Below are 13,155 nucleotides of genomic sequence, written 5' to 3'. Positions count from 1 at the left end.
CTTCGTCGACATTCGTTTTTCTGCATCCGCTTGTGCGTTCGCCTTTTTGTATCAGTATAGTCTTCTTTTTTTTTTTGCCTTTCGTTTCGTACAGTTGTTTCGCAGGTAAGGTCTCCTACTGTTCCCTGTCTGATTCAGGCCATTGTGACCGTATATCCCCTCGCCTCCCAGTCTGCGATTCCGGATCCACTTCGTCAAATGCCCTGATCCTTTCTTTGTGCTCATCTTTGATATTGAAATCTAACGGCGCCCCCCGTGTCATGATAGGCTTCGCTCATATTCTCTTCGTTTTCTTTCATTTCGACCTCATTTGTTTCCCCCCCAACGCGGGCCTCCAAAAGACAGAAGAGATCGACGGTCGCGCCGAACGATTTTTTCTTGCAGTCCAGGGGGTCCTCCGTATCCTTGGTGGTTGATTGCTGGCACGCTCCGCTCATCGTGTAGGAAGCCATCATGACAGCAGTGGTCCAGACTATTGTACAAACTCGTCCGTCCTCGTCCTCTGGGACAAGCACCTTTCCTTCTGCTTCCCAGAGCTCCCAATCTCAGACCTCCCGTGGCCACACAATGTCGCTGAGCACCCCCTACAACGGCTCGCCGGGCTACCGGAACTCTGTGGCTCCGTACGCTTTCACGAGCACTCCAGGACTAGTCCAAGCCGTTAACGGCCAGCAGCGGCAGCGTACCCAGTCCCAATCTTCTGCATCAGCACCTCAAGGCTCGCAGAGTGCCACCACCAGCGTCCCCCCACGCCTGCCACCTTTCGCAGCTGGTTCTGTATCTTCTTCATCCTCATCCTCTAATTCCTCTCAACATTCCCACGTGTCCCAAGATGATAGTGTCCTCGCTTCGAGACGTCGAACTAGCGATGTTACGCCTCGTCCCTTATCCACCGTCAATCTACCTTCCCAATCACCCTTCTTGAACCTCTCCTCTCCCAGTTCTGCAAAACCATCCCCCGACCGCTATCGTCGCGGAAATCGGCGTGCTGAGAATGTAGCGGGGTCTCAGCCAGTCCTCGTGCAGGGAGGCTCGAATGCGTCCGTGCCTGTGCCTGCGAGAGGCTCATCTTATGACAGTTCAGCAGCTACCACTACTAGCACCACAAACACGTCCCAGCCCTCAGGGCCTCGTAGCGCGACGCAGGGGCATGTGCGTGTGCCTAGTGCGGATGACCCACGCCCGGAGAAGCCACAGCATCCAGAACTGGCGAAACGATACAGACGGAGGAGTTGGGCCGGCCTGGACGCGCCAGGGGCACTGGACTCGAAAGAGCAGATGCCATCCAACGCGTCCCTGTTTGCACCATTGCCAGATTTGAAATCCTCCGCAGAGCGTTCCCGGCCCCAGTCTGCTCATTCTCACAAGGGTAGTACGGACAGCAGCCATTCAGTCCGGTCCTCGACTCCCTCGGAACCCAGCTCGTACAAGGAGGAAAGCAAAACTGCTCCGAACGTTTCCCAGACCCCCTCTCCATTGTCACATATGACGACGGCTAGTTCAGACTCGCCATCAGATGCCGCGGTTCCCGAGGCGGATGTATCTAAGGAGAGTGTTGCCGCACAGCCTCTGGCAGACAGCAACAAAACGCCACCCAAGAAATCTGGAAAATCTCGACTGCGAAGGGCGTTCTCATTTGGCAGCGCTGCAGAGCTCCGAAAACTCTCGGTCCAGAATGCCATCGGCAAGCGGGAGCTTGTCGATCCGGACCACGGCAAGCAGGATGCAGGCGATGAGCTCGACCCGGAGCAGGCTGCCATTGCTGCGCAGCAGGAGGCGAATGGCCTTGGTGAGAATATCTATTCCAACCAGATTTTCACGGGCTCGACCGACAATGTGTCCATCTCTTCGACCGCGTCTTCTGCATCCGTTATGCTACGGAAGATGGGGAAGGGTATGAAGAAATCTACCCGGTCTCTCGTTGGCCTTTTCCGCCCGAAGTCGATCTCGAGCACACGCTCCGAGTCGGCCGTCGTTGAGCCCACGGCTCCACAGGTATCGGTCGTGAATATCGAGGCGGAGAGGAAGACCGTCACCGCCAATCCGGATCCTCACACACAACCCGGCGGAGGGACAGTGTTTCCTAAACTCGAGACCGCCTCCAAGGACAAGACGAAGCCTGTCGCGCCCAAGGTTTCTGCGCCGAAGGATGTTCCGCCAGTGGAGCGAACTCCAGTTGACAATGCTCGTGCGCGTAAGAGCATTGTTGGTGGAGAGAAGGAACGTGCAGAGGTCCTGGCAGCGGTGAAGAAGGGTATCCTCAAAAGTATGTCCTATGTTTCTCTGCCACCAAATGTTACCTGAAGCGCCGACTGACATTTTTTTTTGGTACAGATTCCACTACCAAGCCGGTTGAGCCGCGATCTTCGGAACTTAACCCACCACCTGCCCCTCATGCCAGTGATTCTCCCAATTCGAGTGCACCAAGCACACCTGATGATAATACCTCCCGCGCAGGTCATAAGAAGACGGATAATGGGAAGGGTGAAGGTCAAGATGGCATGCTTTCGACCGGAAAGGGGGATTCGAAGGGCACTCAACCTGCGGTCACGAAGACCATTGTGTTCAGCCCGCGTATTCAATTCCACGAAACATGGCCTAGTGGTGAATACGACCGACGCGGCGAGGCCGCAACGTGCAATAGGTTGACGCCTTTACTGGCGCAACAGATCAAGGAGGAGCTGAACACCTTCAAGATGGTGGGTTTTGCAATGCCAGAGGATTTCTTTTGAACGGACGTCGATTACTGACCAGGTCTTGACAGGAAATGGAGGTCCACGAGACATCGAAAATCTATACACATTTCCTTTGACAGCATTTTGCGCGGCGTTCATAAGACAGCATCGTTTCTTCGCGAGAACATTGCATCATTCTCCGTGTTACGATTTCGCGAGCAGCTTGTCGAGTATATCATTATTAATGATATCCCCCCAAGCGGTTCATCTTCGAATCTGGTAGACCGGTTCTTTTTTTTTTCTACAGTCCGATTTCCTTAGCCGAAACATCCGAGCTCTTGACGATATCGGTCTCGGCTATTCTTCTCTCCTACGCTTTTTCTCCGCTTTTGTTACTTTCTTTAACTCTGGCTAGGTGATCTTTGGTGTTACGGCGGCCACAGTATTTAATCTTACTGTTTAGTTTCTGACGAGACTCCGTTGCAAATTCACTTCGCCATCTCGGCCACAATCGGGCTTGCATGCCTGTGTGATACGATTTTCCTTCTTGTTTTCATTTTCTTTGTCTCTCTTCATCCCAAAATTTTCCTTGGCCGCGTTTCTATGTGCCGCATTTCTTGCTCTTGCTTGAGTGTCCATCTCTCTCCTGAGCTTTCTCCGGTTTGCCTTTTTTTTTTTCGAGTGCGCAAATGGGGACGGCGTCGTTTGCTTGCACCGCTCATGTTCGTGCCATTTTTTTTTTCCTGTTGATTCGTCTTGATTTTCTGAGCGTTGCTGTCCTGTATCTCTGGATTCGTCTCTTCCTTTCTTGTGTATCATCTGTTTCCATTTCACACTCTTTCTAATTCGCTTGAGTGGCTTGGATTTGCGATGGAGTTGTTCGCTGCTTTTCAGTTATTGATGCTGTTGGAGCTAAGGATGGACTGGATTGCGCAGTGGCGAGGCCTTTAGCGTTTAGTCGATCAGGACAGGGAATTCAAGCGCAAGATATCCTCTTCATTTTCAGACACTGATAGGTTCTGCGTAAGATGTCAGCCTCGAAGGCGTGTAGGCATGGTTGCTTGGACATGCCTGATATGGCAGTCAAACGGCTGTGATTTCCGGGTCATATGATTTGATACCCCTGAGCTCTAATGACACAGTTGCCAGTACGGAGTACTTGAACGCAATCCTGCATGCAGTCATTCATTTGCTTTATTTCGTCCACATTTTATTATATTACGATTCACCACCCGATAATGCTCCGATATAGATCTAGTCAACATATAATCTCAAGTGCAGGTGTACACGCAGCAAAGTTGGCTACATAACTGAGTTTCTCGTTGGACCTTGGTACGGAGTCAGGGTCAACCTGGGGGCATTCCGCGGGGAAGTTTATTTGGATCGGAACTTTGCCTTTTCAGGGAATCCTCCCGACCGCGTGCGGATCCCCTGCTGACTAATTCTCGGCCGCTCGGTCGGCGAACTGCCGGCCCGTCTGTGCGCAGCGGTCGGCATCTGTTCTGCCGGGATTACTTCTCGGAGTTACCTACAGGCGTACTCAGCTGTGCAGTACAGCTCGGAAGAAGCAGCAAATTCGACGCTCAAACTCGCCTTTTTTCCTTTTCTTTTCAATCAACACGCCGCAGTCAAGACTCGTCTCTGCAGTCCAGCATGCTGAGAGCACACCAAACACGTCGGACTTGGTCCGACCGGCTTCTCCACGACCTGCCTCTCTAGACGGCTGCTCCACCGCCGGCCATCCCGCCTCTTCTCCGGTTCCCCAAACCCCGCACCCCATTGGGTTCTCCAGACCCTCCCGGAGGGCGACTCCGCGGTACGGCCTGTCCAGCACGGCATTTTGCAGCATCGTCGGCATACGGGATCTGCAGAATCCTTTCGCAAGTTTGCCGAGTCCCCACGGGCGCAAACCCTGTGCCTTGATCTTATTTACATGAAATAAATCTTGTCATCCTTTCTTTTCTGCTTCATTTTCTTCTCCCCTCCCTCTACCTCTCTGGCCTTCTCTACCACCGTCACCCGTCATCCCATCGTCTAGACTCGAATCACAATGGCGGGCACCACCAAAAATAATGTCTCCAACCATCTCTCGGATGCCGAGATTGGCATCGCCCCGGATGTTAAGAGCGACGCTCATCCGGTCGAGGTCGAGGTCGTCGCCAATGCCAACAGACCCAATGCCCGGAAGGAGGCCCCTGCATCGGTGGCTCGTCTCTCTCCAGAAGAGCGTGCCGACGCGGAGAGGGCCCTCGTTCGCAAGATCGACTTCCGCCTGCTGCCCATGATCATATTGATGTATATCTTGAATTATCTGGATCGTATGTTCGATGGGTTTCTGATCCCCGGTGGTGTTTGCGAATGCTGACTGGGTCTACAACAGGGAATAACATTGCTGCCGCAAGGTTGGCTGGGCTGGAAAGTGACCTGCACTTGACCAGTGTGCAATATCAGGTCAGTTAACCTGTTACTTGCGTTCTATTTTTTTTTATTTATTCTAGATTTGGTGGCCACTGACACTCCTCAAGACCTCCGTCAGCATCCTCTTTGTCGGCTATCTGTTGATGCAGAGTAAGTGGGACGAACAGTCATGGACATATGACAACAGACTCACCCTTTTGCAGTTCCATCCAACCTATTCTTGAATAAGATGGGCAAGCCAGCCATCTACCTTCCCACGGCCATGACTCTCTGGGGTATCATCTCTACCGCCACTGCTGGGGTCCAGAGCTACGGCGGACTGGTGGCGGTTCGATTCTTCCTCGGTTTTGTGGAGGCCGCCTATTTTGTATGTTGAACCTGTCGTACTTTTTTTTCCCTTTTCCTTCGTGGAGGTTCCTGCTCAACAGACTAATCTGTATAACAGCCCGGTTGTCTGTACTTCCTGAGTGCGTGGTACACTCGCAAAGAGCTTGGCCTCCGAACCGCCTTGCTGTACTCGGGTTCTTTGATATCCGGTGCATTTTCCGGCCTCGTGGCGGCAGGCATTACAGGCAACATGGATTATACCAGAGGTCTTCGTGCATGGTGAGTCTGCTTGCCACTCCACTGTCAGGGCACTTCGGACTAATTGTTTTGTTTGTTCCTCAGGAGATGGCTCTTCATCATCGAGGGCGCCATTACCATTGTCGTTGCTATCGCTGCTGGCTTTGTCCTGCCGAACTTCCCACGGACTACCAGCTGGCTCACCGAAGAGGAAAAGGAGCTTGCAGCGTGGCGGTTGGAGGAGGATATCGGCGAGGACGACTGGGTTGACAGTGAGCACCAGAGCTTTATGCATGGTGTCAAGCTTGCAATTATGGATATCAAGACCTGGATTTTGGTGAGTGTTCTTCTATCTGCTTGTCCAATGTAAGGTTAACTCTGATAACTTCTCCAGATGGTCCTCATCTTCTGCATCGTCTCCTCCGGCTCCGTGACCAACTTCTTCCCCACGGTGGTCCAAACCCTCGACTACGGCACGATCGAGACGCTGCTGCTCACGGCTCCTCCGTACGTCCTGGCCGTCATCACCGCGTTCTTTAACGCCTGGCACGCCGACCGCACGGGCGAGCGCTACTTCCACATCACGCTGCCGCTGTACGTCTCCGTGGCGGCCTTCATCATCGCCGCCGCGACCACGTCCGTCGGTCCGCGCTACCTGTCCATGATGCTCATGGTCCCCGGCTGCTACACGGGCTACGTCGTCGCTCTGGGCTGGATCTCCAACACGCTGCCCCGGCCGCCGGCCAAGCGTGCTGCGGCGCTGGCCTTCATTAACGCCGTCAGCAACGCCAGCAGCATTTATGCCAGCTACATGTATCCCAAGAGTGCTGGGCCGAGATATGGTATGCATTCGCTGAAACCCTCTCTCTTGTCACGTTATATGTTATTAACCGGTATTCTTTCTCAGTGGTCGCCATGTCCGTCAACTGCGTGACGTCCTTCGTCGCCATCCTCTCCGCCACACTCCTCCGCTTCATCCTCGTCCGGCTGAACAAGAAGCTAGACCGGGGCGAATCGGTCGAGGGCGCCGTCGTCGGTGTACCGGGGCAGGCGAGCCAGAGGGGATTCCGGTTCTTGGTGTGAGAGCAGTACTACTACTACGTGTACTACTACTACGACTCGACTACGACACGATTACACATATCTGACACTTACGCGCGAGAGCATCTAGATAGATATCTTGATCTTGGTTAGACGTGACGTTCTGCTATTTATTGACTGGCGCGATAACGTTTGCTTCTGACTAGAGTTAACTACTTTTTTCCAGACGGTTGGGTAGGGAATATTCATATGCATAGAAATAGAAATAGGAATATGTTTCATAGAGAGCAAACATAGTTTTCTAATTAAAAAGAGAAGGAGTGAGATGCCATATCCGGAGCATCCAATCAAGTGACCAAGTCGCTATCGACAGCTTCTCCTTCTTCAGTCCTTGTAGTAAGTAGTAAGTAGGAAACCACTGATAACATCATATGTACAGTAAGCTCATGCATGTAAGCTCACGTAAGCTGATATACATAATTAGTGTAGTTTTATTATTACGGAGTATTATTATTATTTCTCTTGCTAGGTAGTTATGGCACCAGGATCATGCATGCATGCACTATCACATATCCAAGACTCCAAGACTCCAAGTCAGTCATATCAGTCATATTTTTGATTAATTTAATTAATTTAATTGCCTTTAATTAAATGAATCAATCCTCTTCGATCCTCTTTAATTTAATTAATTAAGTATTTACACATAAATTATATTGCTGACCTTGTACATAGAGTCGTTTATTGATTGATTAATAACCCTGGTTCTATTCCATTATTGCGCATCTCCTCTCTACATACATATGTGTACTGCATGTCAATGCAATTAATATAATTAATTCCATCATATGACTTAATTTATTATTACATTAGTGATAATGATAAATTGAATTTGATATGCTCACCTATCTATGCTATTCTGGGATGCGATTATTTGGCTAGTTATTATATCCTGTACTATACGTATATGCATACAATCCATACTTTCCCTCTTTTCTCTTCTTTTTGCGTTTCAATTATATTTTTAAAAAAAATTTATTTCTATTTATTAATTAATATTTATTAATTAATTACAGCAAGACTCTCAGTAAAAAATCTTCACCCCTTTTCCTTGTCCTCTCTTTTACCCCGCCCGAGGAGGGCATTTCTCCCCCTCTTCTCTCCTCTCCTTGCAATAATAACAATGATGACAATATGACAATGATAACAGTGATGAGCACCCCAACACACCCTTCAAAGCCACAATAGACAGTAGATAGATAGATATTCTAGCAGCTCAATGACACATCGCATGGGTCCGCAAAACATAAACTAAGCTAATAATAATAAAAGATATATGTACACACAGAAGGCAAAATACAAGCAACCGAAAGGAAAAGGTAAAAAATTATTTCGCATACACATGTCAATGTCATGGACTCGTGGAGTCGTGATGGTCCCGGCAAGACAGGACCGGACGGAAAAGGTGAGGGGGATGGATAGCACATTAAAGTCGAATATCGAATAGAATAGAGAAATGATTAGTTTTCTTCTTTTGATTCAATTCGGTTCGAATGGTTTGATATGCAAGGCCATTGGTTGATGTTTTTTTTTTCAGCTTCAGCATCATGACGACTTTCCATTCCCCTCACTGATCTCGTCCTTCAACGCGCCGAATCGATTCGACGCCTCCACGTTCGACGTCGGAAGAGCTGCGCTCTTCTCCACGTCCTTCTTCTTGGCGCGGAGCCTGGCTGGGACGGTGGAGAAGCCCGCGTCTTCGTCCGCAGCATCGCGACCAGTCTTGTCGCTGAGCTTGCTGGTTGCCTTGCCATTGGCCTCGTCAAGCTTCTGCTGCGCAGCCTCGGCCTTCGCTTTCTGCGTCAGCGCCTCGTCCTCCGTCGCAGAGGTGTCGCCGTCGCCGTGCATCTCCATCACCGCTTTCTGGATCTCCCGGCTGACTCCCTTCAGTGCGTCCAGACCAGCCTGCTCCGCGATGTGCATCTGGGTTGGGTGCTTGACGGCTGGCTCCTTGCGGTGGAGGTACGACCGGACGAAGAAGCGGGCGAACAAGTAGGTCAGAGGCAGCAGGTACATCACGTTCAGCAAAATGCCGTATGCGTGCCCGGTCGTGTCAATGCAGTTGATCATTTCGTACCGGACCGCGTTGTCCGCCATATTCTTTGCTTGAGAGAATTGAGCCGCATTGACCGCATCCGCGCCGAAGTGCTGTCCCTGAGCATTGAGCACGTTCGCCGCGATACCCTCAGCACCCGCAGCACGGAAGGCGAGCTTCTTCAACCACGGCATGAGACCGGCAGTCGCAGTAGCCGCGGCGATACCGGACTCCGCCGCTGAAACGGCCGACGGGACCGCCGTGGGCAGCACCTGTGGAACTGTGACCGGAATGGAGTAGCGGACGAACAAGTGGGCAGCAGCTAGCATTGAACCGAAAACGAACTGGGTGATTTGGAGGGTGGTCAACATGCGCTTGAACTGGGTCGGCACGCGAATGGAGAGCGCGGTAATCGTGTAGTAGGTATACTAGGGGAGGTAATGTCAGTTTTTTTTTTCGGCAAAAAAAAAAGGGGGAGTCTGTTAATGGGTTACGTACCATCAGAGCGTGAATGCCCGAGTTGACCAGCGCAAAGATCCAGATGGGCGGCCCCATGTAGCGAATGCCAGCCCACATGCACATCATGGCACCCGCGTGGTGATAGGTCTGCAGCGTCGAGCTCTTCTTGCCCTTGGCCAGGATAATCGCGGTATCCAGGACCTCATAGAATTTCGACAGATAGAAGATCCAGCCAAAGTAAGCCAGCCCCTGGTTCCACAGCCGCCCGTCGTCCGCCGGGTCGGGCACGCCTCCGGCCGTCAGCTTGTATTCCGGGTTGGGCAGAACCCATTCGTCGGTGGTCGAGTTGTACATGGCGCCGTTTCCAAGCCCACGTGGGCCAAGTATCTTGCACAACGCATCCGTGACAGCAACGATCCGGTTGGGATCATCCCTGCTGGGCATCGAGTTGCGGAACGTCCGGACCATGCCCGCAAAGGTCCATGCCGAGTAGACGGCCAAGAAAACGTTGTGCAGGATGACGAAGGCCTTGAAGAGTCGCGTGCGACTGAAGGCCCATGGCTTATATCCCCGGCGCTTGTTCACGCGATTCAGGATGATCACGGTAGTGGCGTAGACGCTGGCAATGGTGACTGGGACACGGACATCGAGCAACTTGAGGTACAGCTCAGGAGGGATTGGGAAGGGCTGCGTCCAGGAGCGCTCAGTCTGGGGAGCCGGAAGAGGAGCGGGCCGCGGATTGGGAGGGAATTTGAACAACGACGAAGGAGGAAGGCCAAACTCCAAGGTCGGGCCAGGCTGACTGGCGTGTAGGGACTCGAACATGATGGCGACGCCGTGTCACGTTCGACAGCAGGCAATTGATGTCTCACTGCCTTGGATGGGACGAAAAATTTTCGAAAGGAGACGCAGCTCAGGTAGGCACACGACCCTCCGCAGCGGTATAAATAAGAGCGTGCACAAGGCCACCCGGTCAGCGGACGATGGTGGTCGCAGACAGCAGCGAGATGGGACCTCCTTCAGGACGAATCCTCCGAGCAGACCCCAGGAGATCGAAAAAATGGGCTGTCGTTCTCGAAAGATTTATCGAAACGCTCCTAGGCTCTAGCAAGGGACCCGCCTCCTGAGCGGTTTGGGCGCGGCGGATAGGCGGATCGGGGCAGCGGTGGAGCCGGCCGTGCATTTGTTGGGAAAACGAGCATGTCAGACCTCGGCTCGCGCGCGTTGGGACCTAGGCAGCTTGGAGACGCTGCTGCAGAGCCATTGACGGTCAATGGCTCGCCGTTGTCAAGCTGGATCAGAGCTGAGAGCCGTCGTCTGCCTCTTTTTCTGCTGCTGGCAGCTGCGTCAGTCTCACGCGACGCGTTTCCGCATCCTCCGATAGGTGGGGAGAGCAGCGAGCAAGGTTCGGCAGTCCCTGCTGCCGTGCGGAGAACCGCTGAAGACGCACGTTAATTAATTTAATATTAAATAGCCCAGCAGCTCTCACCATCGCACTGAAAACCGAAAATGAATTACTCTGCAGCGAAGAGCGTCGAACAACCGGCTCCTCCGTGCCTAGGCAGTTCTCGATAACCTTGACGAGCCGAGGATCAGAGTCCGCGACGCGCGAGTTGTTGGGGATGGTTGCAGCTGCTGATTGGGCCGTGTTCCTGAGCGGGAATCGATTCCGTCAGCAGTAATATCGCAGACGACATTCATGTGAAGCAGCTTGATTCTATGTACAGTACAGTACAGTGTACTAGTTATCGTGATTCGAGCCGGGATCCCTACATATGGACAAGCAGTCTTACGCAAATCTACATGAGGCAATAAAGTACAGAGAATGCCATAGTGGGGAGGTAGTGTGAAAAAAACAAAGGAAAAAGAACAAATCGCTCGAAAACCATCGACTCCGTTCCACAAAAAAACAAAGGTTTCAGCACGCGAATATAGCTTCGCTCAGCGAGGCTTCGTCGCCAGCGGTAATGGTGGGGGAGGCGGGGATGGAGTATGAACGGGGGCGGACTGCAGGGCAGGCTTCTTGGCAGGCGGAGGAGGAGGAGGCGGTTTTCGCCGATTGAGGGCTTCCTTGTCGATGTTCGAGCTGGACCGGTTCAGATTGGGATGAGGAGGCGGCGGGGGAGGGACGCCCTGCCCGGGCTGAGGCTCAGGCTCTGCGGGGGATTTCTGGTCCTCGATGAAGTCGTTGATGCGCTTCGTGATTCCATATTTCTGGTTCAGCGCGCTGAGTTTCTTCTTTCCCGCTTCGATTTGGTCACTGTGCCGCTCGCGAAAGTTGTTAGCCGTCGAGGCCGCACTTCGCGCCTCTGATACGGAGACTGAGGATGGGTCGTTATGGAACTTCTGAGCAGTCTGCAGCGCGGCTTGTTTCTCTGCCAGGGTCGTTCCATTGGCCGGGCTCTGTGGACTTTGAGGGCTCTGCGGGTTCTGCGAGCTTGTCGACAGCTTTGAGAAGCGAGACTGCAGTTCATTGACATGGTTGTTGGTCGCCGTGTTTGTCGAAGACTGGGAGCCAGAACTGCTTTCTTGTCTCTCGGCCGAGTTCGTTCCAATACCCAGCCCCGGCACTGAGATGCCAGCCTGGCCGAGACGAGATATTGCCCCTTGATTCAATTGCACTTGACTCCCGGTTTCAGTGTATGGCGGCGGTGATGGAGAATGGGATGTACTGGAATCTTTCCGGGGAGGCAGTCGGGGAGGCAGGGCCGGTTTCGGCTTTGTCGCGGGGGCATCGACGCCAGCTTGGTTTGGAGAAGTATTACGCCGGACGGGAGGTGGAGGAAGACCCTCTGTAGACAAGCCTGTCGTGTTCTGACGATATGGTCGCGGTGGAGGAGCTGGCTTGCTGTTTGCAGGCTCGGCTTCCTGTTGCTGAGAGTGTTGCCGGCGAGTCTGTTCTGGTGTCAAAGGCGCTCCCAGACCGCTACGGTCAGGAGTCGTCCTATCAGCAACAGCGGCCGGTCCATGGTACTTGATATGTTTTGGCGGAGGTCCAAAGGACGCCGGGTCCTTGAGGGACGAGAGGGGTGGAGCGACGTGGTCGGTTCTGCTGGAGTTGCTCGTGTCTTTGCCCATGCCTATCCAGCCTGCCTACACGTCGTAAAGTCATTAGATCATGTCAAGTGCCGCGAATGAGTTTTCCAGACTGACCACTTGATTGATGCCTTTGAAATCGCTTCGCCAGCTCTCTCTACCCCCATCCTTGCCTTTGGGATGCCAACCCTCTTTCATCACCCCGCGTATCCCGCTCATGGTGTCGGGGGCAGTGAACCACAAAGTAGGCTACGAAAACCTTTCCTCAAGCCGGATAAATTGAAGCTCATCAATTGCGGATCGAGGGAGACGAGCTTCTTGTTGACGGACGATAAGAGATGCCGTATCGACGTCTCCGGGGGAGAGCACGGCCGATTATATCACAATCACGTGGTGCATGCGCCTGCAGTTAGCCCCACCAGTCCCTCATAGCGCTGCAGCTATTAACAATCCTAAAAATTAGTTCCTAGCTAAATAATTGCTTTAAAGAGCTGTAGCTCACCGATTTATTAACATTATAAACATCGATACTATTAGAATCTCAGCAAGATTAACCCCCCTATGGAGAGGAATTGAAATGTTAATGATCACGGAGTTGTTGTCTCCTTCCCCTCCTCCAACTTCTTTACGTAACTCATCTCGCTCTTGTTTCGAGCTTACGATTTTCTTCTATCTCCTTTGCTTCTAATCATACGCTTCCATTGAGTCCTTTGGCTCTCTCTGTTTCTTTTAGCACTCTTAGGGATCCGTCATAGAGCCCTCGTTAGTCTACATCCACGAATAGAAGGAATACTGGCGTATTACTCAAAATGTGTGACTACCTACCTACCTAGGCAGGTATTACTACTAACCCAAGTACTTCAAGGAGTA

General features: G+C 52.2%; 4 protein-coding genes across 4 annotated transcripts; 2 read left to right on the top strand and 2 right to left on the bottom strand.

Annotated features, from left to right (window-relative positions):
• Positions 1-453: 453 nt before the first annotated feature.
• Positions 454-2,732, top strand: T310_1288 (uncharacterized protein; the record flags this gene model as incomplete). The annotated part of the gene is made up of 2 exons (XM_013475839.1): positions 454-2,266; positions 2,335-2,732. 2 exons carry the CDS (start codon positions 454-456, stop codon positions 2,730-2,732), a joined length of 2,211 nt encoding a protein of 736 aa, XP_013331293.1.
• Positions 2,733-4,725: 1,993 nt separating this feature from the next.
• Positions 4,726-6,955, top strand: T310_1287 (uncharacterized protein; the record flags this gene model as incomplete). The annotated part of the gene is made up of 9 exons (XM_013475838.1): positions 4,726-4,993; positions 5,056-5,126; positions 5,201-5,243; positions 5,297-5,460; positions 5,539-5,699; positions 5,763-5,994; positions 6,052-6,499; positions 6,565-6,736; positions 6,925-6,955. 9 exons carry the CDS (start codon positions 4,726-4,728, stop codon positions 6,953-6,955), a joined length of 1,590 nt encoding a protein of 529 aa, XP_013331292.1.
• A 1,345-nt stretch (positions 6,956-8,300) lies between these two features.
• T310_1286 (Fatty acid elongase (Gig30)) lies at positions 8,301-10,074 on the bottom strand (the record flags this gene model as incomplete). The annotated part of the gene is made up of 2 exons (XM_013475837.1): positions 8,301-9,218; positions 9,289-10,074. The coding sequence occupies 2 exons, from the start codon at positions 10,072-10,074 to the stop codon at positions 8,301-8,303; spliced, it is 1,704 nt and encodes a 567-aa protein (XP_013331291.1).
• A 1,116-nt stretch (positions 10,075-11,190) lies between these two features.
• T310_1285 (Glyceraldehyde 3-phosphate dehydrogenase) lies at positions 11,191-12,504 on the bottom strand (the record flags this gene model as incomplete). The annotated part of the gene is made up of 2 exons (XM_013475836.1): positions 11,191-12,342; positions 12,403-12,504. The coding sequence occupies 2 exons, from the start codon at positions 12,502-12,504 to the stop codon at positions 11,191-11,193; spliced, it is 1,254 nt and encodes a 417-aa protein (XP_013331290.1).
• Between the last annotated feature and the right edge of the window lie 651 nt (positions 12,505-13,155).

Source organism: Rasamsonia emersonii (genome assembly GCF_000968595.1).
Source record: "Rasamsonia emersonii CBS 393.64 chromosome Unknown ctg1118621759982, whole genome shotgun sequence".
Lineage (NCBI taxonomy): Eukaryota > Fungi > Ascomycota > Eurotiomycetes > Eurotiales > Trichocomaceae > Rasamsonia > Rasamsonia emersonii.
The sequence above is the reverse complement of the archived record's forward strand: the minus strand, read 5'-3'. Positions and strand labels throughout refer to the sequence as shown.